The sequence below is a fragment of the Hoplias malabaricus genome, chromosome 4 (genome assembly GCF_029633855.1).
Source record: "Hoplias malabaricus isolate fHopMal1 chromosome 4, fHopMal1.hap1, whole genome shotgun sequence".
In the NCBI taxonomy this organism is placed as follows: Eukaryota; Metazoa; Chordata; class Actinopteri; order Characiformes; family Erythrinidae; genus Hoplias; species Hoplias malabaricus.
Window position 1 is genome coordinate 71,630,415 of NC_089803.1, and position 24,534 is coordinate 71,654,948.

General features: G+C 46.8%; 1 protein-coding gene across 4 annotated transcripts; it reads left to right on the forward strand.

Annotated features, from left to right (window-relative positions):
* Positions 1-8,107: 8,107 nt before the first annotated feature.
* On the forward strand, positions 8,108-23,861 carry atxn7l1 (ataxin 7-like 1). 4 transcript variants are annotated; one of them, XM_066669127.1, is made up of 11 exons: positions 8,108-8,263; positions 11,499-11,594; positions 13,624-13,698; positions 14,177-14,351; positions 17,090-17,505; positions 18,699-18,781; positions 19,289-19,545; positions 20,812-21,007; positions 21,742-21,863; positions 22,183-22,837; positions 23,212-23,861. In XM_066669127.1, exons 3-11 carry the CDS (start codon positions 13,683-13,685, stop codon positions 23,227-23,229), a joined length of 1,938 nt encoding a protein of 645 aa, XP_066525224.1. In that variant the 5' UTR covers positions 8,108-8,263; positions 11,499-11,594; positions 13,624-13,682; the 3' UTR covers positions 23,230-23,861. The 4 variants fall into 4 exon arrangements, with proteins under 4 accessions (XP_066525224.1, XP_066525225.1, XP_066525227.1 ...); XM_066669128.1 differs by having other exon boundaries at positions 11,499-11,589; XM_066669130.1 differs by lacking the exons at positions 8,108-8,263; positions 11,499-11,594 and adding exons at positions 12,975-13,005; positions 13,064-13,143.
* The last annotated feature ends 673 nt before the right edge of the window (positions 23,862-24,534 follow it).

Below are 24,534 nucleotides of genomic sequence, written 5' to 3' on the forward strand. Positions count from 1 at the left end.
AGCAGCTTACGCTCTGATGTTGTGTTTTTCGTGGAGAGTGATTCCTTTCCCCAAATAAACACAAAAGTGGAGCACCTCTGGGAATAATCAGGCTTTTGTTGTGCTCCTCACCCTGTGACTGCAGCCACTGGCGTTCGTCTGGAGAACAAACAAAACATTATGTGGAGAACAGGCCTAATATTCCAGAGAGAGAGAGAGAGAGAGAGAGAGACCCACCAAAAGCATGTGAGTGTTGGAGTAGTGAACCCTGAACTATAACCTAAACCAGGGGCTTTCCTACTCTCTCAGTAAAGAAGGTATTGGTCACTGAAGCTACAAACAGTGTAGTGTATCTTTAAAGGTGCAGCAGTGGTGTTAGAGTCCAGTTGTGTTCCTAAAGGTTCATTACATTCTCTTCTCCAGAAGGAGAGGGGGGTCTCTGTAATCTTTCATTATACAACTGTGGAGAATAAAATAACACAATAAAAGTCCTGAGGCGGCACGGTGGCGCTGCAGGTAGTGTCTCGGTCACACAGCTCCAGGATCCTGGGGTTGTGGGTCCGAGTCCTGCTCCTATGTGACGTATGATGCCTCTGTCTGAGCCCGACATGGAGGAAGCCCTGATGGCTGCAGTTACAGGGATATTATACTCATTTCGTGCAGATTACAAATTACACACAAACGAGAGTGAGCTGGGTACGCAGTCAGTCGGGAGGTGGGATCAGATGGTAATGATCTTTTCTTCTGAAGTTTTTAGTAATTCTCTTTAAACCTCTGCTCATCGTACCGAAGCTCAATGATGAGGCGGTGAAACTTCCCAAACCCCTTTCTCAGGCTGAAAATAGAGTGAATTCACATCCACAGTTCTCCTCCTCAGAACAAAACTCTTCTCTGAGAAACCCCTAAACCATGCTAACACTCTTCCTCTGTGACACTGCTAAACAGAGTTAATCTGAGATAAAACAGCACGGCCAAGCGTGATAGTGTAGATGAGACAAGGCCAGGATCTTGTACAGGACGCACAGGGTCAGGGGCTGGATCAGGGCAACACCTGGAGAGCAGCAGGACGTCTCAAAGCATGAGAGAGAGACAGGAGAAAGAAAACCAGACAAAGGGAACAAATAAAAATACAAAAGGTTAGTAGGGTCATGGTAAAGAACGGGCAAAATTGTCCTGTGAAAAAAACCTTCCACGGGTCAGGCAAGAGAACCCAGCGACAGTGTGTTGGTGGTTACTAGAAAGCTAACTAAAAGAGCTGTAGCTATGGTCATATGACCGGTTTAATACAGAACAGTGATAGTATGAAAACCAGCTCGAACACCAATAGAGAAGGAGTAACCTGAAAGTGAGTGATAAACCAAAAGCTTGTTTGAAAAGGTAGGTTTTTAGTCTAGATTTAAAGATTGAGAGTGTGTCTGAGCCCCGAACAGTAACCGGAGGCTATTCCAGAGTTGACGAGCTTTGTTAGAAAAGGCTCTTCCTCCTGCTGTGTTTTTCTTAATGCGAGGAACTAAGAGTAGATGGGCATCCTGTGAACGAAGTGTATGTGACGGGTGATAAGGTATGAGAAGTTCAGTAAGATACTGCGGGCCTAAACCATTTAGAGATTTATAAGCTAAGAGGAGTATTTTATAGTCAATGCAAAATTTTACAGGTAGCCAGTGTAGGGACGAGAGAACTGGGGTGATATGTTCAAATTTTCTAGCTCTGGTGAGCACCCTGGCTGCTGCATTTTGAACTAACTGAAGCTTGTGTAACGCTTTGCACGAGCTCCCTGCCAGGAGCGCATTGCAGTAGTCTAGACGTGAAGTTATAAAAGCATGCACTAGTTTCTCTGCATCTTTCAATGATAAAATATGCCGAATTTTGGCAATATTGCGTAGGTGGAAGAAGGCGGTTTTGACTGTATTGGATGTGTGGGTATCAAATGTGAGAGTCGAATCAAAGGCTACCCCTAAGTTTTTAATGATGGCATTGTGTTTTACTGTTGAATTATCAAGATTAATAGCAGCATTTCTGAGTGAATGTATCTGAGTATCTTTACCTAGTAACAAGACCTCAGTTTTATCAGAATTTAACATGAGAAAATGTTGCATCATCCAGTCTTTAATTTCAGTTAGACATTCTGTTATTTTACGTAGACAAGCAACATCATTGGGTTTGGCTGATATATACAGTTGTGTGTCATCAGCATAACAGTGGAATTGAATCCCATGCTTACGGATTAGTCGACCCAGTGGCAGCATGTAGAGTGTGAACAATACAGGGCCAAGCACTGATCCTTGTGGAACACCATATTTAACTAAAGTATGATTAGAGGATTTATTATTCAGATAAACAAATTGATAACGATCGGATAAATAAGATCTGAACCAAGAGAGGGCAGATCCTTTTACTCCTACCAGATTTTCCAGCGTATCAAGAAGCATCACATGATCTATGGTATCAAATGCTGCACTAAGGTCAAGCAGCACCAGAATAGAGATATAGCCCTTATCATGTGAAAGGAGTAAGTCATTAGTTACTCTTGTTAGAGCCGTTTCTGTGCTGTGATTTGGTCTAAATCTAGACTGAAAAATGTCATGAATGTCATTGTTTTGTAGATAAGAGCACAACTGCTGTGACACGACTTTTTCTAGAATCTTAGCAATAAAAGGGAGGTTTGATATTGGCCTGTAGTTTGCGAGTACAAGAGGGTCAAGATTGGATTTTTTAATAATTGGTTTGATTACAGCTAGTTTCAGAGGTTTTGGTACATGTCCTATTTTGAGGGATGAGTTTATTATTGTGAGCAATGGTCTAATGACTATAGGTAAGGTTTGTTTAAATAACTGGTGTTGGTACAGGATCCAGTAAACATGAAGATGATTTAGATTGTAATAAAGCGGGTGTGTAGGAGTAAGGGAAGGAGGTAAGTGCAGGAGGTTTTATTACAATAACTTAAAGGAAACTAGACAAAGGGACGCTAAACAAAAGGGCAAAACACAGAAGCTAAGGAACTAAACACAAAAGACTAGGCTAAACTATAAACAGAGCTAAACACTACACACAAAACAAGGCTCAATGCTAAATGCTAAACAAAGAATCTAAACATAAAACACAAGAGCTAAACAAGAAGGCTAAACACAAAGCAAGACAAAACCCAGAATTAAACATAGAACAAGACTAAGGAACATCAAGCAAACACACATACAATGACACACAAACAAGAACAACTGACAAGGACTATATAAAGACAACACCAACAAGAAACACCTGGGTACTAATTAAGACACATGACACTAGAAACACAAGGGAAGGGTAGCACATGACCAGGGAACAATCAGGAAGTAGACACAAGACAGGGGGAACACAAACTAGAAACAATACAAAACAGCACTTTACACAGATGAGCTAATTAAACTAAGCAAGTCGTTTTTATCAACAGAATTGATGTAGTCTAAGTACACCTCAGAGCGGGCGGGGGGTTCATCAACAAAAGCCGATGTGACTTTGAACTGATTTTGGATTTTGAGGCGAATGCAATCAATTTTATCATTTAAAAACCACATAAAGTCATTGCTACAGAAATCAGAGGACAATTATTTGATACAGTGCTAAAAAGGAATCTAGGGTTGTCTTTGTTGTTTTCTATAAGGGAAGAGATGTCCTGTGATTTGGCTTTAGATGAGGCATGTTTGTAGTCGGTGAGGCTGTGCTGCCATGCAATTCGGAAACTTTCTAGTTTTGTGTGTCTCCATTTACGTTCATGGTTACGAGCAGCCAGTTTTAATGCACGCGTGCTGTCACTGTACCATGGAGCAAGCCTTTTCTCTCTAAATTGTTTGGTCTTGACTGGTGCAACACTATCTAGGTTTGTACACAGTAAAGTTCGTATGTTGTTTGTAATGAGCTCGAGTTGGAAAAGAAATGGTGGTAAGGTCTGGAAGGCTGTTGATAAAATCACTAACTGTTGAGGATGTTATAGTGCGCTTTCTAATATAGCGAGGCTGTGGACAGATATCAAAGTTTAACACAATTTCATATGTGATTAGATGGTGATCAGAGATGGTCTCATGTAGCGAGAGATTGGACAGATTCTTTATCTCAATGCCCCGTGTTAACACTAGGTCCAGTGTGTGTTTGTATTGATGAGTGGGCCCAGTAACATTCGGAGTGAACCCTAGCGCATCCAGAATTGATTCAAATGCACTTTTAAGTGGATCATGATCCTTCTCAAAGTGAATATTGATATCACCAACATTTAAGGCCTTTTCTGAAACGATAACTAACCTGAGAGAAAATCAGCAAATTCACAAAGAAATTCTGAATAAGGCCCAGGAGGACGACGCACTGTGATGAGCATAAAAGAGTACTGCCTTTTTGATGCTGTAATTTTAAGAGTAAGCACTTCAAAGGATTTAGTGTCATAACCAGATTGTTGTGTTGTGTCTATGGTAGGGTCATAAGTTGTGGCTACACCACCAGACCAGGCTCCAAATCCCCTAACACATATCTCCACCGGTGTGACATGTGCCTGCCACTGTGTTCCCTCACCTCAGCCGCCAGGTCTGTGCACTTCAGCTTCTTCCCTTCGAATGCTTCGTCTACTGCATCCTCAAATGGAGCCGTTAACTCTATGAAATAAACTAAATCTGTTTACTTTCAGAGTACAGCACCATGTCTGGCCTCAGTGTAGTTAACGCAATGCACTCTGGGACCTGCAGCCCCCAGGATGACTGATGGGGGGATGGATGATCTGAGTGGATCTGGGGGGCCGACAGTACTGTGGTCTGTGCTGCTGCTGTTGTCCTGTGTGTGTTGTTGTTGTTTACTGTTGTACTGTTGTTGTAGATTTAGTCCATGATGTGACGCTCTGGACCATTGTGTTCTGCTGCCACCCAGCGGCCACTTCTAGAAACACAGCCAATATACGTCAGAACACACAGGCTATGAAGTCAGGATAAGAGCAGAGATTAATAAAGTTAAAAGAAAAGATATGACTGTGAGACATTGTAATAACTATAATTATAATAAATATTATGTTTATTGTTGTTGTTAATAAGAGTAACATTAATAATCTGCAGTTACCATTAATATTATATTTATATTAATATTACTGTGGCTGCTAGTAGTAGTCATAGTCTTACTGGTGGTTATAGTGACAGTAGTGGCAGTATTACTTGCATTAATAAAAAATATTTATAGCAATAGTAAGGTTTCTATTAGTAACACTATTTTCTGTAGTAGTAGTATAACAAGTATTAATCTAATAATTGCTGTCTCTTGTCAGAGCTTCAGGGTCCTGGAGGTTGTGGGACCCGTTCCGGGTGACTGTCTGTGAGGAGTGTGGTGTGTTCTCTCTGTGTCTGCGTGGGTTTCCTACGGGTGACTGTCTGTGAGGAGTGTGGTGTGTTCTCTCTGTGTCTGCGTGGGTTTCCTCCGGGTGACTGTCTGTGAGGAGTGTGGTGTGTTCTCTCTGTGTCAGCGTGGGTTTCCTCCGGGTGACTGTCTGTGAGGAGTGTGGTGTGTTCTCTCTGTGTCTGCGTGGGTTTCCTCCGGTCGACTGTCTGTGAAGAGTGTGGTGTGTTTTCTCTGTGTCAGCGTGGGTTTCCTCCGGGTGACTGTCTGTGAGGAGTGTGGTGTGTTCTCCCTGTGTCTGCGTGGGTTTCCTCCGGGTGACTGTCTGTGAGGAGTGTGGTGTGTTCTCTCTGTGCCTGCGTGGGTTTCCTCCGGTCGACTGTCTGTGAGGAGTGTGGTGTGTTTTCTCTGTGTCAGCGTGGGTTTCCTCCGGGTGACTGTCTGTGAGGAGTGTGGTGTGTTCTCTCTGTGTCTGCGTGGGTTTCCTCCGGGTGACTGTCTGTGAGGAGTGTGGTGTAATCTCCCTGTGTCTGCGTGGGTTTCCTCCGGGTGACTGTCTGTGAGGAGTGTGGTGCGTTCTCTCTGTGTCTGCGTGGGTTTCCTCGGGGTGACTGTGAGTGTGTGAGTGTGTGTCGCACTGTGAAGGACTGGCGCCCCCTCCAGGGTGTGTTCCTGCCTTGCGCCCAATGATTCCGGGTAGGCTCCGGACCCACTGCCGCCCTGAAGTGGATAAGGGTTACAGACAATGAATAAATAAATAAACATTAGTAGCAGTAATGTTATTAGTAGAAGTATTAGTAACAGCAGTTGTAGTAGTATTTCTTTTAGTAATAGTAATAATATAGTGGCAAACAGTGGCATTACTAGTTGTAATAGTCATAGTAATAGCAGTATTAACTTTAGTAAAATAATAGCTCTAGTAGTAATAGTAAATTTGTAGTAGTAATTATATTAGTAGCAGTAAGGTTTCTATAAGTAATTGTATTGGCAGTAGTAGTAATACTTGAAGTAATAGTAGCAACAATATTATTTATAGTAATAATAGTAACAGTCCGCGACCCTGAAATGGATTAAGTGACAAAGAAGACGACGATGATTAATATTAATAATAGTATTACTTAGTGCTGGGCGATATGAACGCAAATCAATATCACGATTAATGAACGATTATTTTGTGTTTGTATTAATGACTCTCTCAGTTCAGTGACGAGGCTTGTGCTGTAAATATTCTCCAGTGTTAAAGCTGGGATATTTTCTCTAATGTCACTGGGAGCTTGTTCCTCTCTTGTTTTCTGAGCACTGTTTATATCTGGTGTGTGATTGTGCTTCGGCTGAAACTGTTTACATTTGACTTCTTTTTTGTTCGATGTCGTCTTCATTGAAGTCAAAACACAGCACCTCCAAACACAGACACTGTGTTTCTCTTTGGTACGAGCTCGAGTTGCTCGGTCGGCCTCTGCGTTTAGGTTCTCCATGGTTATGCTCTCCATGTGACAGATAGAGGGCAGAATCACGTGACTACAGCTTGGTAGCATGGTCTTAAAGGGACAGTACATAAACACACCGTGGGGACACAACATATGCGGTAATAGTTAATGCGGTAAATGCTCGGAACAATCTACCATCTTTGCACATGTATAGATTTTTATATTTTATATTTTAACTGCTGCCTGAGAGAGGACGCTAAAACTGTATGTTACTGTTTTAACACTGTTCTGAACATTGTTTTCTCAGCGACAATAAAAGCTATTCTATTCTAACAATAAAAATAATCGATATACTCGATATAGACAAATTTATGTCGATTAGAAGTTCGGAATGTTGATTCTGATTAGTTGTCGGTTAATTGCCTTGCCCTATATTATTAGCACTAACAATAGTAGCTGCAGTAGTGTAATAGTTGTCATAGTACGACTTTAATAATAGCTGCAGTAGTAGTGTAACTATTAGGAGTAGTATTAGCTGTAGTCTTACTGTTAGAGTGCGAGGGAAAGGGCAGAGTGTAGTGTGTCCTGTCCTTCTCCTTTCTCCTCGTTAGCGTTTCTACAATTTTAGCCTCTGTTCATAAACATCTACTGACATCTTTGCCAAGTGTAGATAGAGATTTACGCTGTTTAATACAGTCACTGTGCTGCTGTGTGTCTCTACACTTCTCTGTTGTGAGGTCCCCATTCTGTCCGTAATACTGTGCAGACACATAAACCACTGATACTGATTACTGGTTAACAGGTTAGGACCAGCCACTCAATTCACACACACACACACACACACACACACCCACACACAGAAATACAGAAAAAATACATGTAGATATTTTGATATATGTGTAAATATGTGTGTGTGTGTGTGTGTGTGTGTGTGTGTTATAATGAATAATGAAACGTGGAAATACAGGATTAAATAAATGTATAAATAAATAATAAATGTATAATATATAGGTCCCCCATAGTTTAAATGGAGTCTATGTATCACATGGGCATTGGTGGCTGTAGTCGTGGATTTATCAATGTTATTGTTTTGATAGTAATTATAATAACAGTGATAGTAATGTTACTAATGTTATATATATTTATATATTTTAAAACTGTGTGAAATGTGATTATAATTTGTTTTATTATAAACTGCAGGTTTTTCCAGTGTTTTAACGCGCGGAATAAATTATAGATAATTACAGTGTAATAAAGTGGACTAGAATCTATTTCTCCGGGTCGTTTTCTGACTCTCGTCTCTTCGGCTCTTTCCGGAAGAGGGGACGAGGATGGCCGAGAGTGACGTCACGCGCTTCGCCCCTCGCGCGTCGCTGGCTGCGGAGGGGAGGAAAAAGCAAAGCAACAAGAAGGAAGAGCAATGGCGACAAGGGCTCGCTCACGGCGCCGCGAGGACGCGCTCGAACCCGAGTCCAGCTCCGCCCTCCGCCGCGACGCGCACACCCAGCTCGCTCACGGTAAGCGCGCCTCGCCGCCGCTCGCCCCCGCGCCGCTCTCGGCCGAAGGCGCACTTGTTGTCGCCCGTGTTTTTGAGCTGAGACTGCGCTGCGTGTCGTCCATCTCTCTCTCTCTCTCTCTCTCTCTCTCTCTCTCTCTCTCTCTCTCTACCCCCCCCCCTCTCTTTCTCTCTCTGTCTCTGGAGCAGAAGTAAATAAGGCGCGTGCACCCATGCGCGTGCACAGCCCCTCTCCTCGCGGGCCTCGCTCTCTGATGACATAACACTCCAAGTTTTCAGCTCTCGTGATCGCGCGCACGCGCGTGTGTCCGCGGGGACAGTGTGTTCTGCAGCACGAGTGGGTTTCTATTCGAACTCCCGGTTCCACCTTAAACGGGGTGGGCACAGGGGTGGCGACTATTAGACATGTTCTGGCTCACAGTGTAGCTGCTGCACTATTTAAGGTGGACCGAAAAAGAAACCAATTTCAGTCGCGTGTGTGTTTGTGTTTGTTTGTGTGTGTGTGTGCACTAGCAGCTGCAGGAGTGTGTGAGACAGAGAAAAACTGTTAAGGGCCTGTTCCCAGTTGGGGGGCGTGGTCTGTGTTGGGTGTGTGTGTGTAACGTGTTGAGAGTTTGTTCCATGTTATGGGTGTGTTCCATTTTCGGGGCGTGGCTAGTGTTGGGGGTGTGTTTTCTGTTGGTGGTCCTGTTCCTGTGTTGGAGGTCCTGTTGCGTGATGGGGGCGTGTCCTATGTTGGGGGTGTGGTCCATGTTGGGGATGAGTTCTCTGTTGAGGTGTCTGTTTACTTTTGAGGGGCCTGTTGCCTGTTGGAGCTGTGTTCTACGTTGGGGGCGTGGTCACACTGGTGGAGGGTGTGTGTTAGGGGCCTGTTCCATGTTGGGGATTGTTTTTTGTGTCCGGAGCCTGTTCTGTGTTGAGGGGGCATAGTTGTTTTGTTTACCTCAGTTTTCTTCAGCACTGACTTTTACATCACATTTCCCAGCAGGCTGCGCAGACTCCTACTGCACATGCTCAGTTCTGTGTTGAGTGTGTGTACTGTGTTGGAGCATGGTCCATGTTGGGGGCGTGTTCTGTGTTGGAGCATGGTCCATGTTGGGGGCGTGTTCTGTGTTTGTTTAGGAGCCTGCTCCATGTCGGGGGAAAGTTGTCGGTTGGGGGGGGTGTTCCGTGTGAGGGGGCGTGGTGTGTTATCTGTATGGGGATCCTGTTCAGTTTTCAGGGCCTGTTTCATGTGGGGAGATGTGAACCATCTTGGGGCAGCTGTTCCTTGATGGGGTGTTATTTGTGTGTGTGTGTGTGGGGGGGGCTGTTCTGCTGTTGTTTTATTTACCTCAGTTTTTTCTCTGTCCCACACACTGACCCCAGCCTGAGTCTTCATCACTGACTTTTACATCACATTTCCCAGCAGGCTGTGCAGACTGCTACTGCACACGCTCAGTACAGCCGCCCCCAGTGCTCCGCACAGCCCAACAATCTCTGTAGTAAAACACAACATGAAATGTGAGGCTCTGACATAGCTGTGCATCAGCCTCAGCTCACCATGCTCAATGCCAATCATCAGCTAGAGGGTCTGTGGAGCAGTGGAACTGTGTTCTCTGGGGTGATTGAGGTCCATCCAGTACCTTTGGGATGAGCTGGCGTGGTGTTTGAGATCCACACTAATCATCAACACCTGCACCTGACTTCACTGATGATGTAGGAACCACCTGCTGATGACTCCTCCCGTAAGGTTCGGTGGTTTCTAAAATGCAACCGATACAGATTGATCCACACAAACCCTTCTGTGTTAAAGGAGTAGTTCACTGTTGCAATCAGAAAACACTTTGTATAAACTTCAGATGTTTCCTCAACCTTTGCTGCTCTTCAGTGAGTTCGCCCACAGTCTTAGACATTCACTTTAATGGAGTACTAAGCGTGTGCAGCAGCGAGAACTAGCAGTGCCCACTAGAGTTTAGTTCCACTGTGCGTTCTGTCTCCCCCTGCTGGAGAAATGGGTGGGCATAGTGGGTCTTTAAGTGTAGTCTTGTGCATTGGCTCTGTGCCACACAGTGAGCTCTGCGCTGTGTTATTTGTTTTGGCAGAGATTGAGGAAATTGCTGTTGTGTTTCTGAAAGCGCAGTCTGCACTGTGGGTGTGTGTGTGAGTGTGTACGTGTAACTCCAGAGTGAGTGTATTTCCAGAAGCTGATAGGGTGATTTGGTGTGGTGTGTGGCTCCAAAACGGGGTAAAAACAGAGAAAGCACAGGGAAGACACACGGAAAACAGGGAAAATGGGGAAGACGTGGGGAAAGCAGAAAAATCAGGGAAGCCACTGAATACATTAGGAAATAGAGGACAACAGGAGAAACACAGAGAAGATACAGTGAAAGCACTGATAAGCCACAGAGTAAGTTGCATGGGGAAAACACAAGGAAGACAGGGCAGTGTTAGTGTAAGTGTGGTGATGTTGTCATTGTTTGACCCTGGAACTGAGGTCCAGTTGGGGTCAGGGGGAATAGCCATGTTTCGTGGTTGATATATTTTTCCAGAAATTATTGGGATAAATTATATGATTGTTATATTTTCATTTATTAATTGGCTGTAACCTTTATACAGTTAAGGGTCACAGTAGGTCCAGAGCCCTGGAGGGGGCAGACACACACTCACACACTCACTCACACACTCACACCCACCACTGTGTGTTTTTGGAGTGTGGGAGGAAACCCACACAGACACAGGGAGAACACACCACACTCCTCACAGACAGTCACCCGGAGGAAACCCACGCAGACACAGAGAGAACACACCACACTCCTCACAGACAGTCACCCGGAGGAAACCCACGCAGACACAGAGAGAACACACCACACTCCTCACAGACAGTCACCCGGAGGAAACCCACGCAGACACAGGGAGAACACACCACACTCCTCACAGACAGTCACCCGGAGGAAACCCACGCAGACACAGAGAGAACACACCACACTCCTCACAGACAGTCACCCGGAGGAAACCCACACAGACACAGGGAGAACACACCACACTCCTCACAGACAGTCACTCGGAGCGGGACTCGAACCCACAACCTTCAGGGCCCTGGAGCTGTGACAGAGACACTACCTGCTGCTCCACAGTGCTGCCCTTAGATACATACAGAATTGAATCAATAATACCACTGTAGGGCGGCACGGTGACTGGACTGGAGTGGACTGGACCGGGCTGTAGCGCTAACCCTCTGTGTTTCTCCCCTGTAGATGTGTTCAGCCAGCTCCCAGAATGTGTGGCTTTCTCTCTGGTTCTCAGCGTCTGTCCCCGAGCGGTCCAGCCTCAGGGCTTCCTGACCCGGTACGGTGAGTGTTCTCGTAACTGAGCTTCTGAAGATCTTTCTATAAAATGGACATCTGTCTTAACTTTTTAATACAAGCTTCAGCCTCCAGGAGCTCAGAACAAAGAGTACAGGACCCAGAGATCAGAGACCGGAGCTCAGAACCAGGCTTAGTGAAGTGTGTTGGACTGTGTCAGGGTGTTCTGGACACTACTGGACTGTGCTTGAAAGATCGGTTGGTTAAAGCCAAAAGTATTTTTCAAATATTGGGAAAAAAACACATTTCCCTCCTTGGTGTAAAAGCTCCTGAGGTTTGTTCTGGACACGGTTTTCAGATTTAAAGGGGACTGAGATGCACTACATGGACAGAAGAGTAGGGACAGACCGCCGGTTTCATTCAGTCCCATTGCCACAGGTCAGTAACTGAAACTGAGTCGTGCAGCGGTCTGAAGTCGAACGTGGCGCTGTAATAAGGCGCTGTCGCTGTAAGTCAGTTGTGAAATATCTTCATTAAAGTCGTCACAAACACAAACACGGTTCCTGATTAACGGCCTCAACCCTGCGCCACCGCAACCCTCCATCAATACATTCTTCAAATCTGTCAGCCATGCATTTATATACATTTATACACACACACACACACACGTATGTATGTATATGTGTGTGTGAGAGAGAGAGACAGAGAGAGAGATTTGGAAGAAGTTCAATGTTTCTCTCCCTCTATTGTTCTCTCTCTTGCTCTCTCTATCTCTCTCTGTTTTTTTGTTTGTTCTCTAGCTGGTGGTAGAGAGAGTTTTTGTGTGTGTGTGGCGTCAGTGTGTGTGTGTGTGTGTGTGGCGTCAGTGTGTGTGTGTGGCTTATTCGTAGATGTAGTTCAGAGTTGAGAGGAATACACTTCTCGCAGCACGTGCCCTTGTCTCACAGTCAGTGGCTCAGCTTTTATTTTACTTTAAGACCATGTCTGTGTGTGTGTGTGTGTGTGTGAACATGTGTGTGTGTGCGTGCCTGTGGGCAGAGGTTGGGCCTGTCTTCCTGCAGTTGACGACCGGATGTAAACAGAGGCATCTGATCTCTCTCTATCTTTCTCTCTCTCTACCCCCCCCTCTCTCTACCTCTCTCTGCCCCTCTCTCTCTCTCTCTCTCTCTCTCTCTCTATCTCTGCCCCTCCCCCCCCCCTCTCTCTCTCTGTGTGGGTTTCCTCCGGGTGACTGTCTGTGAGGAGTGTGGTGTGTTCTCCCTGTGTCTGTGTGGGTTTCCTCTGGGTGACTGTCTGTGAGGAGTGTGGTGTGTTCTCTCTGTGTCTACATGGGTTTCCTCTGGGTGACTGTCTGTGAGGAGTGTGGTGTGTTCTCTCTGTGTCTGCGTGGGTTTCCTCCAGGTGACTGTCTGTGAGGAGTGTGGTGTGTTCTCCCTGTGTCTACATGGGTTTCCTCTGGGTGACTGTCTGTGAGGAGTGTGGTGTGTTCTCTCTGTGTCTGCGTGGGTTTCCTCCAGGTGACTGTCTGTGAGGAGTGTGGTGTGTTCTCTCTGTGTCTGCGTGGGTTTCCTCCGGGTGACTGTCTGTGAGGAGTGTGGTAAGTTCTCTCTGTGTCTGCGTGGGTTTCCTCCGGGTGCTCCAAAAACACACGTAGGTGTGAGTGTGTGAGTGAATGTGTGAGTGTGTGTCGCCCTGTGGAGGACTGGCACCCCCTGCAGGGACCCACAGTGAGTTGGATAAGGGTTACAGACAATGAATGAATGAAAAGAAATGAGAAGGTAAATTATTAAATAAATAATACAAATTTATAATAATCTTCTGTGCATAAGACTTTTGCACAGTATTGTATACCACACTGCTGCATGGTCAGAGTGTGTTCTGTGTGTGTGTGTGTGTGTGTGTGTGTGTGTGTGTGTGATTGTTTACACACCTGCTCTGCAGTCCTGCACACACCTGCACACAGTCTGACATTGGAGGTCAGAGAGCTGTGCTGGTGCCATAGCTCTGCTCTGTGTGTGTGTGTGTGTGTGTGTGTGTGTGTGTGTTCTGACCATGTTGTTGTGTCTGTGTTGTGCAGGTAGCTGGGGAGTAGTTGCAGATTGAGCAGAGGACAGACCCCTGCCCCCCACTAAAACCATGCACAGCAAGAACCGTAAGTACACACTCTCTCTCTCTCTCTCTCTCTCTCTTTTTCTCTCTCCTCTCTCTCTCTCTCTCTCTCTCTCTTTTTCTCTCTCCTCTCTCTCTCTCTCTCTCTCTCTCTCTCTTTCTCTCACCCACTGTAATATATTTTTGTTGTGTGACGTCTCTCTTTATCACAGAGCACATTCACCAGGGTTAAATCAACACGATTAGTGTTAAATAAACACAGTGAGTGTAAAAGTGTAAAACTCGTCAACACTCAGTGATAATTTAACACTAAAGGGTTTGCTGTGCACACACACACACACACACACCACGACTTTGGATGACATACAGACAGAGAGAGAACACACCACACTCCTCACGGACAGTGACCCGAGGGGGGGGGGGGGGGGAATTGAAGGCTATAAATGGCAGTTTTAATAATAAAATAAAATAAAATACATCATACATTTATGACACATTTCTGTGTGCATGTGTGTGTACAGAGCGGAGACACAGTTCTCCCAGTGGCTCGCGAGTCCCTCTGGTTTCTATGAAGGGGAAGATGCCTCAGAGTCAGAGTGAGGTGGAGTTCAGAGTTCCTCGGGATTATCCACACTCCCGATTCAGCAAAGCCCCGCTGGCCGTTTACCCTCCTAAAGGTGGACGCAACAAAACCTGGTGAGTGTCCACAACTCAATCCACAACAGAACAGAACCCCTTTTACAACCTCCACTAATGGGAATCAGCAAGGAGTGTCTAAACAGTTAGGAAAGTGTGTTTTAAAGAGAGATCAGACCATGCTGCTGGAGGAGAGAGAGAGAAAGAGAAGGAGAGAGTGGGATAGAGGGACAGAAAAAGAGAAAGAGAGAGAGAGAGAGAGGGATAGAGAGAGAGAGAAGGAGAGAGTGAGAGAGAGAGAAGTAGAGAGTGGGATAGAGGGACAGAGAAAGAGAGAGAGAGAGGGACAGAGAGAGAGAGAGGGACAGAGAGAGAGAGAGAGAGAGAGAAGGAGAGAGGGATAGAGAGAGAGAAGGAGAGAGTGGGATAGAGAGAGTGGGATAGAGAGAAAGAGAGAGAGAGAGAAGGAGAGAGTGGGATAGAGAGGGACAGAGTGGGATAGAGAGAGAAGGAGAGAGTGGGATAGAGAGGGACAGAGAGAGAGAGAGGAGAGAGTGGGATAGAGAGAGAGAGAGAGACAGAGACAGAGAGAGAGAGAGAGAGAGAGACAGAGAGAGCTAAGTTAAAGACCTCCCGGTCATGAGCTGGCATCTGCATTCTTCATGTACGCCCTGAAAAGGACTGAAAGGGGTTAAATGGGTGGAGCCACTTCAGTGACTGCTTCATGAGGGGCGTGATTCAGAGTGAACACTGAGCTCGGGTCATTTGTAGCTGACATGAATTTTGACGACATAGAAAAGTCTTCACAGGCCTCTGGGGCAAAAGAGGTATGGAGTCAAGCCCAGTTCTGCCGGACCACCATTAGCCGTACAGCCGCTGTCACAGAGGTGTTTGTTACGTTTCACAAACAGGAAAAGCCCAAAGTACAGCCCCTTGTCATTGGAGGGTTTGGAGAAGCTTTGGTGCTTTCAGTGTCTTTGTTTCCACATGGTGTTTATTCTGTGATTGTGTCGAACAGAAAACGCGGAGCAGGTAAAAAATGCAGAAATGAAAAAAGGAGCACAGTTTTGTTAATAAAATATAACACCGTCATTAGTGTTTTTCTTTTTTCTATTTTTATTTAAAAATAATACTAGATGATCTACCTCCAAAAAAACAAAGACCAAGGACTACAGAATTACAATTACTTATTTATTTAATTAAAGTTTAATGTGGCTGTGCTCAGCTCTGTGGAGTTTTATAAACACACTAACGCCACAAAATGTCTCCCCACCACAGAGACCCACATTCAGGTGAAATGACACAAATTCAGCAGGCCTCCTCTCTCTGTGAGATATAATAATGTGTAAATGTTGCCGAGTTCAGAGGCGTCCTGCTGAGCTCGTGAACAGTGGAGACATGTAACAAACGCCGAGCCAAACACAGCCCCAGAAACAAACACAAACGGAGCGTGTTTCTGTCTTGTTTGCTATTATTCAGTCACGGTTTGCGTTGAAGATTCTACTTTTCTTTGGTTCCAATTGCGAACAAATTTTTCTGATTTGTGAACCAGTTTATGTCGGTTTCAAATTTAGTTCACAAACTGGAATGTGAAATATGGATGAACTAACCACAGACGTGTAGTAGCACCATCTTAAGTTCTCTCTGTGAAATACACAGAGACTCGCACATGCGCCTTTCAACATTAGAAGTCAGTCACTCAGTAACTCAGTCACTAACTCATTTAATCTCTCAGTCAGTCACTCACTCACTCACTCACTCACTCACTCACTCACTCAGTCACGTAGTGAGTCATTCAGTCACTCAGTCAGTCACTTAGTCAGTCAGTCAGTCACTTAGTCAATCAGTCAGTCACTTAGTCAATCAGTCACTCCGTCATTCAGTCATTCACTCAATCACTCAGTCACGTAGTGAGTCATTCAGTCAGCCAGTCACTCACTCAGTCACTTAGTCAGTCATTCAGTCAGTCATTTAGTCGGTCAGTCAGTCGTTCAGTCAGTCAGTCAGTCATTCAGTCAGTCATTCAGTCAGTCATTCAGTCGTTCAGTCAGTTGTTCAGTCAGTCATTCAGTCACTCAGTCGTTCAGTCAGTCATTCAGTCAATCGTTCAGTCAGTCATTCAGTCTTTCAGTCAGTCAGTCATTCAGTCCGTTGTTCAGTCAGTCGTTCAGTCACTGAGTCAGTCACTCAGTCATTCAGTCATTCAGTCAGTCATTAAGTCACTTAGTCAGTCAGTCAGTCACTTAGTCAATCAGTCAGTCACTTAGTCAATCAGTCACTCCGTCATTCAGTCATTCACTCAATCACTCAGTCACGTAGTGAGTCATTCAGTCAGCCAGTCACTCACTCAGTCACTTAGTCAGTCATTCAGTCAGTCATTTAGTCGGTCAGTCAGTCGTTCAGTCAGTCAGTCAGTCATTCAGTCAGTCATTCAGTCAGTCATTCAGTCGGTCAGTCAGTCATTCAGTCGTTCAGTCAGTTGTTCAGTCAGTCATTCAGTCACTCAGTCGTTCAGTCAGTCATTCAGTCAATCGTTCAGTCAGTCATTCAGTCTTTCAGTCAGTCAGTCATTCAGTCCGTTGTTCAGTCAGTCGTTCAGTCACTGAGTCAGTCACTCAGTCATTCAGTCATTCAGTCAGTCATTAAGTCGGTCGTTCAGTCAGTCACTCAGTCAGTCACTTACTCACTCAGTCAGTCACTTACTCAGTCATTCAGTCACACAACCTACAGAGTTGTGTTTAAAAACGAGAGTAAGTGGCGATATAAGGTTAACCATAAATATCTCTCTCTCTCTCTAGTGTGTCCTTACCTGTGGTGACTCTGGAAAAAATGCCATGTTTCAGCAAATCCGAGGGAGCTCCTGTTAAAGTGAACTCCACCCTCTCCATTCCTCCTTCCTCCTCCTCCTCCTCTTCTTTGTCCCCGTCTCTGAAGTCCACCCTGCCATCGCCGGCATCACACAAGGCTCAGGAGAAGGAGAAGATCCTGAACGGACGAGGGCCGCCCCCTCCACGCTCCACCACTCCCCCGCTCCACCTCTCCAGCCCCATCCGCTCTCCGCTGGACAAACGCCCCACCCCCTCCCCCTCCTCACAGGACAGACGACACACCCCCTCGCCATCGTCATTGGACAGGAGACCCGGAGTCCCGAACTCTCCCTCTGACAGGAAGCATCCCAACATGGCCAAGGGCAGCAAGCAAAGGAGGGTTTCAGGTGAGTAGCCGTCAGAACCAGATCCAGATCAGAGCAAGAATCAGATCACAATCAAAACAAGAATCAGATCAGAATCAAATGAGAACCAGATCAGAATCAGAACAAAACTGGATCAGAATCAGAACAAGAACTAAATCAGAATCAGATCAAGAACCACATCAGATTTAGAAAAAATAACCAGATATGAATCAGAACCAGAACCAGATTAGTATCAGAAGGGGTTGTGGGTCACTAAGGCGAAAAAGAAACACTCCACCTCTCAAGGATTGCACTTGCGCGTGCATGAGATATTCTCTCTCTCTCTCTCTCTGTCTCTCTCTCTCTGTCTCTCTTTCTTTCTCCTACTCTCTCTCTCTCTCTCTCTGTCTCTCTTTCTTTCTCCTACTCTCTCTCTCTTTCTCTCTTTCTCTCTCTGTCTCTCTTTCTTTCTCCTACTCTCTCTCTCTTTCTCTCTTTCTCTCTTTCTCTCTCTCTCTCTCTCTCTCTCTGTCTCTCTTTCTTTCTCCTACTCTCTCTTTCTTTCTCTCTCTCTCTCTCTCTCTCCTACTCTCTCTCTCTCTCTCTCTTTCTCTTTCTACTCTCTCTCTCTGTCTCTCTCTCTCTCTACTCTCTCTCTCTGTCTCTCTCTCTCTCTCTCTTTCTTTCTCCTACTCTCTCTCTCTCTCTCTCTCTCTTTCTCTTTCTACTCTCTCTCTCTGTCTCTCTCTCTCTCTCTCTTTCTCTCTCCTACTCTCTCTCTCTCTCTCTCTCTCTTTCTTTCTCCTACTCTCTCTCTCTCTCTCTCTCTCTTTCTTTCTCCTACTCTCTCTCTCTCTCTCTCTCTTTCTCTTTCTACTCTCTCTCTCTGTCTCTCTCTCTCTCTCTCTTTCTCTCTCCTACTCTCTCTCTCTCTCTCTCTCTCTCTCTCGCACTGACATTGTATAAAATATATATAGAATATTGATATTTTTTTCCAAACCACCTCCACATGAATGAAGTCACTCGTATTTGGAGCAAATTCTTTGAACGCAGAGTGAATTCCTGTGACTAAATGACTCACATAATGAAAGTACGCCGTATCACGTGAAACTGCATGACATCATCACGTGAACAAGTCCGAATATCACGATCATTTCGATAGTGATATTTTTTTATGCGAGGACAGTGAGGAAAGTTCGTCTCAAATGAATTAATGGAGCCTCTTTGTTGTTTAGGAAGAGTCTTCGACCCGAATAAACACTGTGGAGTTGTGGACCCTGAGAGCAAGCGTCCCTGCACACGCTCCCTCACCTGCAAGGTGGGACACACCTCACTGTCTCACTGAGACCCCTGCACCTGACTGTCGTCCATCTGTTGCTCTGCATACTTTCTTGTCCCCCGTTCTGCGAGGAGTGTCTCACAGAGTGGACAGAGAGTGGACACAGGGTTTAAAAACTCCAGCAGCACTGCTGTGTCTGATCCACTCTACACCAGCACAACACACACTAACACACCACCACCACGTCAGTGTCACTGCAGCGCTGAGAATGATCCACCACCACATCACACCTGCTCTGTGGGGGTCCTGAGCGCTGGGGAACAGGGGGAGAGGGGGGTAAGAAAGTATGCGGAGCAACAGTTGGGCTACACTCTGTAACTGTAGATCCACAGAGTGACCGTGTGGTCAGTGGAGCTGAGAGAATGGACAGTGAATGTAGGAATAAGGGGCTGATATATGTTTATATAACATTTATGATGTTGTATAGTGAACAGCGGCGCAGTGTGTGGACTTTCTGAGAGTTCTGTGTCTGTGTTATTGTGGCAGACTCACTCTCTGACCCATCGGCGGGCGGTACCGGGCCGGAAGAAGGACTTCAACGTTCTCCTGGCGGAGCATAAGGGCCGAGCGAAGGAGAAGGAGAAAGAGAAAGACGTCGGGCAGAAGAAGGAAACGGCGAGCAGCCAGTCGGCTCCATCGGCTCAGTCCCTGGACACCTCCTCCAGCTCATCTCCGTCCAGCTGTCACAACGGAAAGACCACCCACGCGCTCAAACTGCGGCTGGCCGGCACACACTCGCACAGGTACGGACGGGTCCTGCTCATGAGGAGTAGGACTGTGACAGTTCAGTTGGTCACACGTCATAAAAACACAGCTTTAATTAAGAGCAAGATTCAGCTGAAAGGCTCTTTCTTTTAAAATTTTCTGACAATGTTTAGATCAAAGACAAAACTATAATATTTATACAGAATGTATTTAGTAAAAGTTCCCAGCGTCTGAACCGAACCTGAGCGTCGGGGGCGAGGAGCGGTCATGGAGTGCGACACAATCAAAGAACAGCGATGTGTGACGCTCCACGACTCCCCGAGGAAAAGCGGAGCGTGTTAGAGTTGTTTGGATCTTTGGGCCCGGTCTGACGTTTCCTACGCCGTGTTCCTGACGATGACCAATAGGAGACAGAGCTCTGTCCGGAGCACATCTGTAAACACGGAGAAGAGAGAGAGAGAGGCTCTGCTGCAGCTGTCAGTGGAACAACCGAACTGAGGACACGCTCTGGACGTGTAACACACTCCCTCAGGTTCTCTTTGTAGGAGACGGTCCACACCGTCCTCTCCGTGACACCCAGGAACCGCCCGCTATCGCTTTTACTTCTTCTTCTTTTCAGAACAAAACCTCCAGCGTCTCACACAGTGCTTCTGTCGCCGTGATCCACAGTTTATAGCTCCGCCTCCCGACGACCTCTGACCTCACACAACGAGGAGAAGGAAGAGTGGTCCGTGTCAAACCTGTAGTGTCCCCAGTCTCCGACCGAGACACGGCACCAGTTTATAGCTCTAATCTGACACAGGGCACGTCCTGAAAGACTGAAACAGCGTGTGGTCTGATCCCGGTGTAACTCTAGAGAAACTGAGGAGTATCGGTCCTGAAGTGGTCCGTTCACACACAGCGCACAGTGAGAGATCGTTCTGTGTCAGACACTGTCTCACAGATGCTTTAGGATCGTTTAAATCGTCTCTGTCCAAAGAAAAACCTCCAAAATAGTATCTTCACAGGTAAAGAAATGCCTTCACATTCAGTGGAAGTCATTGTTAAAAGATTGATTCAGTTCAAATTATTTATTAAATTGAAAATCCACAGAAAAGGAGGCAGATGTTTTGGGTGTAAAATGTGTTTGTAGTGACTGAATAAATAAAGTTTTTTAAACATTGGGTGTAAACCTGGATTTATGGCTTGAATCATCATCGTTTATTGGCCATTGCTCTTCTTCACCTTTAGGTTTTAATCATGAAACCTGTCTCTGTCTCAGCCTCGTCCTCTCTCTCTCTCTCTCTGTGTGTGTGTGTGTGTAGGAGTTCTGAAGGAGGTGGTGCAGTGGTGCTCAGCTCCACCCCTGTGCCCATGCCAGCTCCTGATCCGGTTCTGCCCAGCTGGCACAAGTGTGGCGGAGACGCTTGTCTGTCCAGCGATGAAGGAGAGTCCGAGCTCCCGGAGGAAATGGAGAAAACTCTGTGTCATTTCTCGCTTTACCACCCGCGGCCCCTGAGCGTAAGGCCGCAGACCGTGTTACACACTCTCTGTAATACACACACACACACATCAGAGTGTATGCTTCCTGAATATTAGCACAATATCCGATGATTCGTGAGTGTTTTGGTTGGTGTGGGAAGTGCAGCAAAACAGCTCATGCTCATGCTCCCTATGTAGTGCACTTCACAGATTATAAACTAGGCCTAGTACACCCAGTCAGGGCTCTAACTCGCCTGGAAGATGTGAAGATTACACGCGAACACACGAGTGCAGAAAGTGCTATTTTATGACCTACACTGTGCCCTACATAGGGTGGAAGGAGAGATATGAGATAGAGCTGATCTCTCACCTTCTCGTTCTGTTCATATCCAGTCTGTGAGGAGTTTGCTGTGCTCCTCAACAAAATGTGACACACACACGAGCTACGAACGCGTCCATTTTTCCAGGTTTGATGCTAGTCTTCTCAAAAACTTCTCACTGTCAGTGAATGAGGCGACATGAATAAACGTATCAGGGACAGATTCGTACACATTACACACAGATACAGGACACTTACATTTATGAATGTGAACCGTCAGAACCTGCTCCCATCAGTGCAAAATAATCTGAATTGTAATGTGGACGTAGCTTAAAACAAGGGTTCAGTACACGAAGAGACTAAATCCCTCCTCTCTCTCTCTCTCTCTCTCTCTCTCTCTTTCTCTGTCTCGCTGCCCCCCCCCCCCCCCACACACACACTCTCTGGTGGTCAGTGGTGTGCTTTCAGCGGACGGTTGATGGGACAGGGATGCTTCGTTTTTGACCGACGCTGGGACAGGATGAGGCTTGCACTGCAGTGTATGGTGGAGAGGCACCTTAACGCTCAGATGTGGAGGTAAACAAACACACACAGACACACACACACACAGTCACACACACACACACACACACTCACACACACACACACACTCACACACATACACTCACACACACACACACACAGTCACACACACACACACTCACACACACACACTCAGTCACACACACACTGACACACACACACTAATACACACACACACACACACACACACACTCTCACTCACTCACACACACACACACACACACACACTCATACACACACTCACACACACACACACACACACACACACAAACACAACAGGCTGATGATGTCATATTGTTTCCATGTGTGGTAGAAAACTCCCCCTGGTGGCAGACTCAGTGGTCAGCTTGTCCCTGAGCCCGTCCGTGGCGTCTCCTCTGAGCTCTGCCCCTCTGTCCAGCTCCACCCCTGCGCTCCCTGATGGCGTCTCCATGGTCTCCTACTCCAACCCTTTCTCCCACAACGGAGCGGGAGTCTTCTGTCTACGGGACCCGGACCCCAGTCCCAGGCTGCAACAAACCAAAGCAGCCAGAACCGCCCGAGCCTCGGGGGATGGGGCGCCGGTCAGAAAGCGAAAGCCCCCTGCCGTCTCCGAAGCCGCAGCCTGCCGGAGAAACGGGAATGGCTACCACCCGCCTCCGGGCCCCGCCCACATCAGCAACGGGACGGCGGCTCTGAGCGTTCGGGCCAAACCCCGCACCGGGGGGCAGGGGCCTCGGGACTCGGACAGGTACCCCAGCGTAGAGCTGTCCCTGCCCCAGGCACTGACCGGGGACCACGGGGGCGTCACATCTCAGAGCCCGCTGCCCTGCAGCTCTGCCGAAGCTCGCAAACGAAAAAACACAAGCTCCAGTGACAGACCCGGAAAAGTCACCAAAACCACGGCGCTCGATGGGATCTTCCGGAAAAACAGCGGCGGTCTGCTGTCCTCAGCGTCTGAGACGTCTCACAGCGCCCCCTCTAGACTGGTGAGCACTGAGGTGTAGTGATGATGTCATTGTATCTGGTTCTTTATAGGGTCTGTGTCCGGATGTGAGCGGTGTAGGATCTGGGGATGACACAGAGTGGACGGGGATGACTCAGGGAGGGTTTGACTCATGTTTCTGCACAGAGAGATTCACAACAACATCCAGAAACGTCTCCCACACACACACACACACACACACACACACACACACACACACACACACGCGTGACTTCAAACCTGTGACTGCGGCTCCTTTAAATCCAGTTTAGTTCGGTTACAGTAAAGATAAAGACTGCAGAGATGAAAATGATGTATGTCTAATTTCTGTGTGTGTTCCTTGTGTGTGTGTGTGTGTGTGTGTGTGTGTGCTTTCAGCCCAGAGTGCATCACTGACACTGTGAGCTGGACAGAGCGGAGCAGTTTCGCGCTGGTGTCCTCTGACCTCTTCACACGCGGCGACCGTGTGCATCGTGTCCTTCAGCTCAAAGTGCCGCGAGTCCATGGAGAGTCACTGTGTCTCTGTGGGTCGCGGGTCTCTTCTGGTCTCTCACCTGTGTGTGTGAGGGTCCAGCAGCTGCCCACTACTGCGTCCCACTGCAACAGAACTGCTGTAAGAGCGTGGTGCGGCAGGACGGACCGAGTGTTTGAAACGCTGTGAATTTCTCAGCGTGCGGTCACACGCCACGCGGCTCTTTTATTTCACGTACGTCAGCGGTCAGTTTAGAGTCTGGAGCTGCGTGCGCCTAGACTGACCAGCCGCCCTAAAGTGCACTTAGTGTCCGCTCGGTCCTGGACCGCACGCCAGGCCGCGGAGGAACAAAAACAGAACACCAACCCGAGACTGAAGGGAATATTTTCTACAGAACCTTTTGGCTGTATTTTTCTACCGAGGATGAATTCAGGTTTTGAGTACTTTTAGTTTTTCCGCGAGTTTCTCCGAGGACCTGCGTCCGAGCTTAGTGTTGAATTTTGTAAAATAATTGATCACTTTATTAATTTTCTAACGGAGCGAGGGGGGGGGGGAGGGGAGGGGGCGGGGGGCGGCGCTGAGGTCTGTTTGTATCTTATAAAGCTGAAGTATTATATAGAGATCTTATTGTTGAGTACAGATCTGGTTTTGTATTTATTATCAGTGTCTCTCTCTGAGCTAAAGATAGAGCTTCCTCTCTTCCCTGATCTCCTCTACATTCACACCCTCGCCTCCTTTAAACCAAACCCACTGTTCTCCTTTTTCCAAACCCCAGCGTCCAGCAGATGACAGAGGCACCTCCAGACCATCCCTGGAAGACGTCAGTGAGCTACCGCTCTGAGGAGTGATCACCACCTCCTCGCGACTCCGCCCAGGTCCCCAGCTCTTAAAGCTACCATCAGTACGTTCTGGGAGTAAAGACTGATCATGCTTCTGCACACATTTAGTTTGACTGTGTTTATACGTGTGCGCTGGTGTCTGCAGCACCCTGCATTTACACTGCCAAACCACTAGGGCTAGCGATTATTGTTTTGATTTCTTTTTGATGTTTTTCAGAAGCATCCCTATGTTTTTTCACCTTTTTATTTGTTTCGGGACACGTTCAAACCGACGTCTGAGGGAAAAAAAGCAGTGAAGCTGCTGTCTGCCGTCGTGTGGAGAAGAGGTGTTAATGTTTCTGGACTTCCTCGGTTCCACGTGATCCACGTTCGTCCGAGTGCCTACGCGAC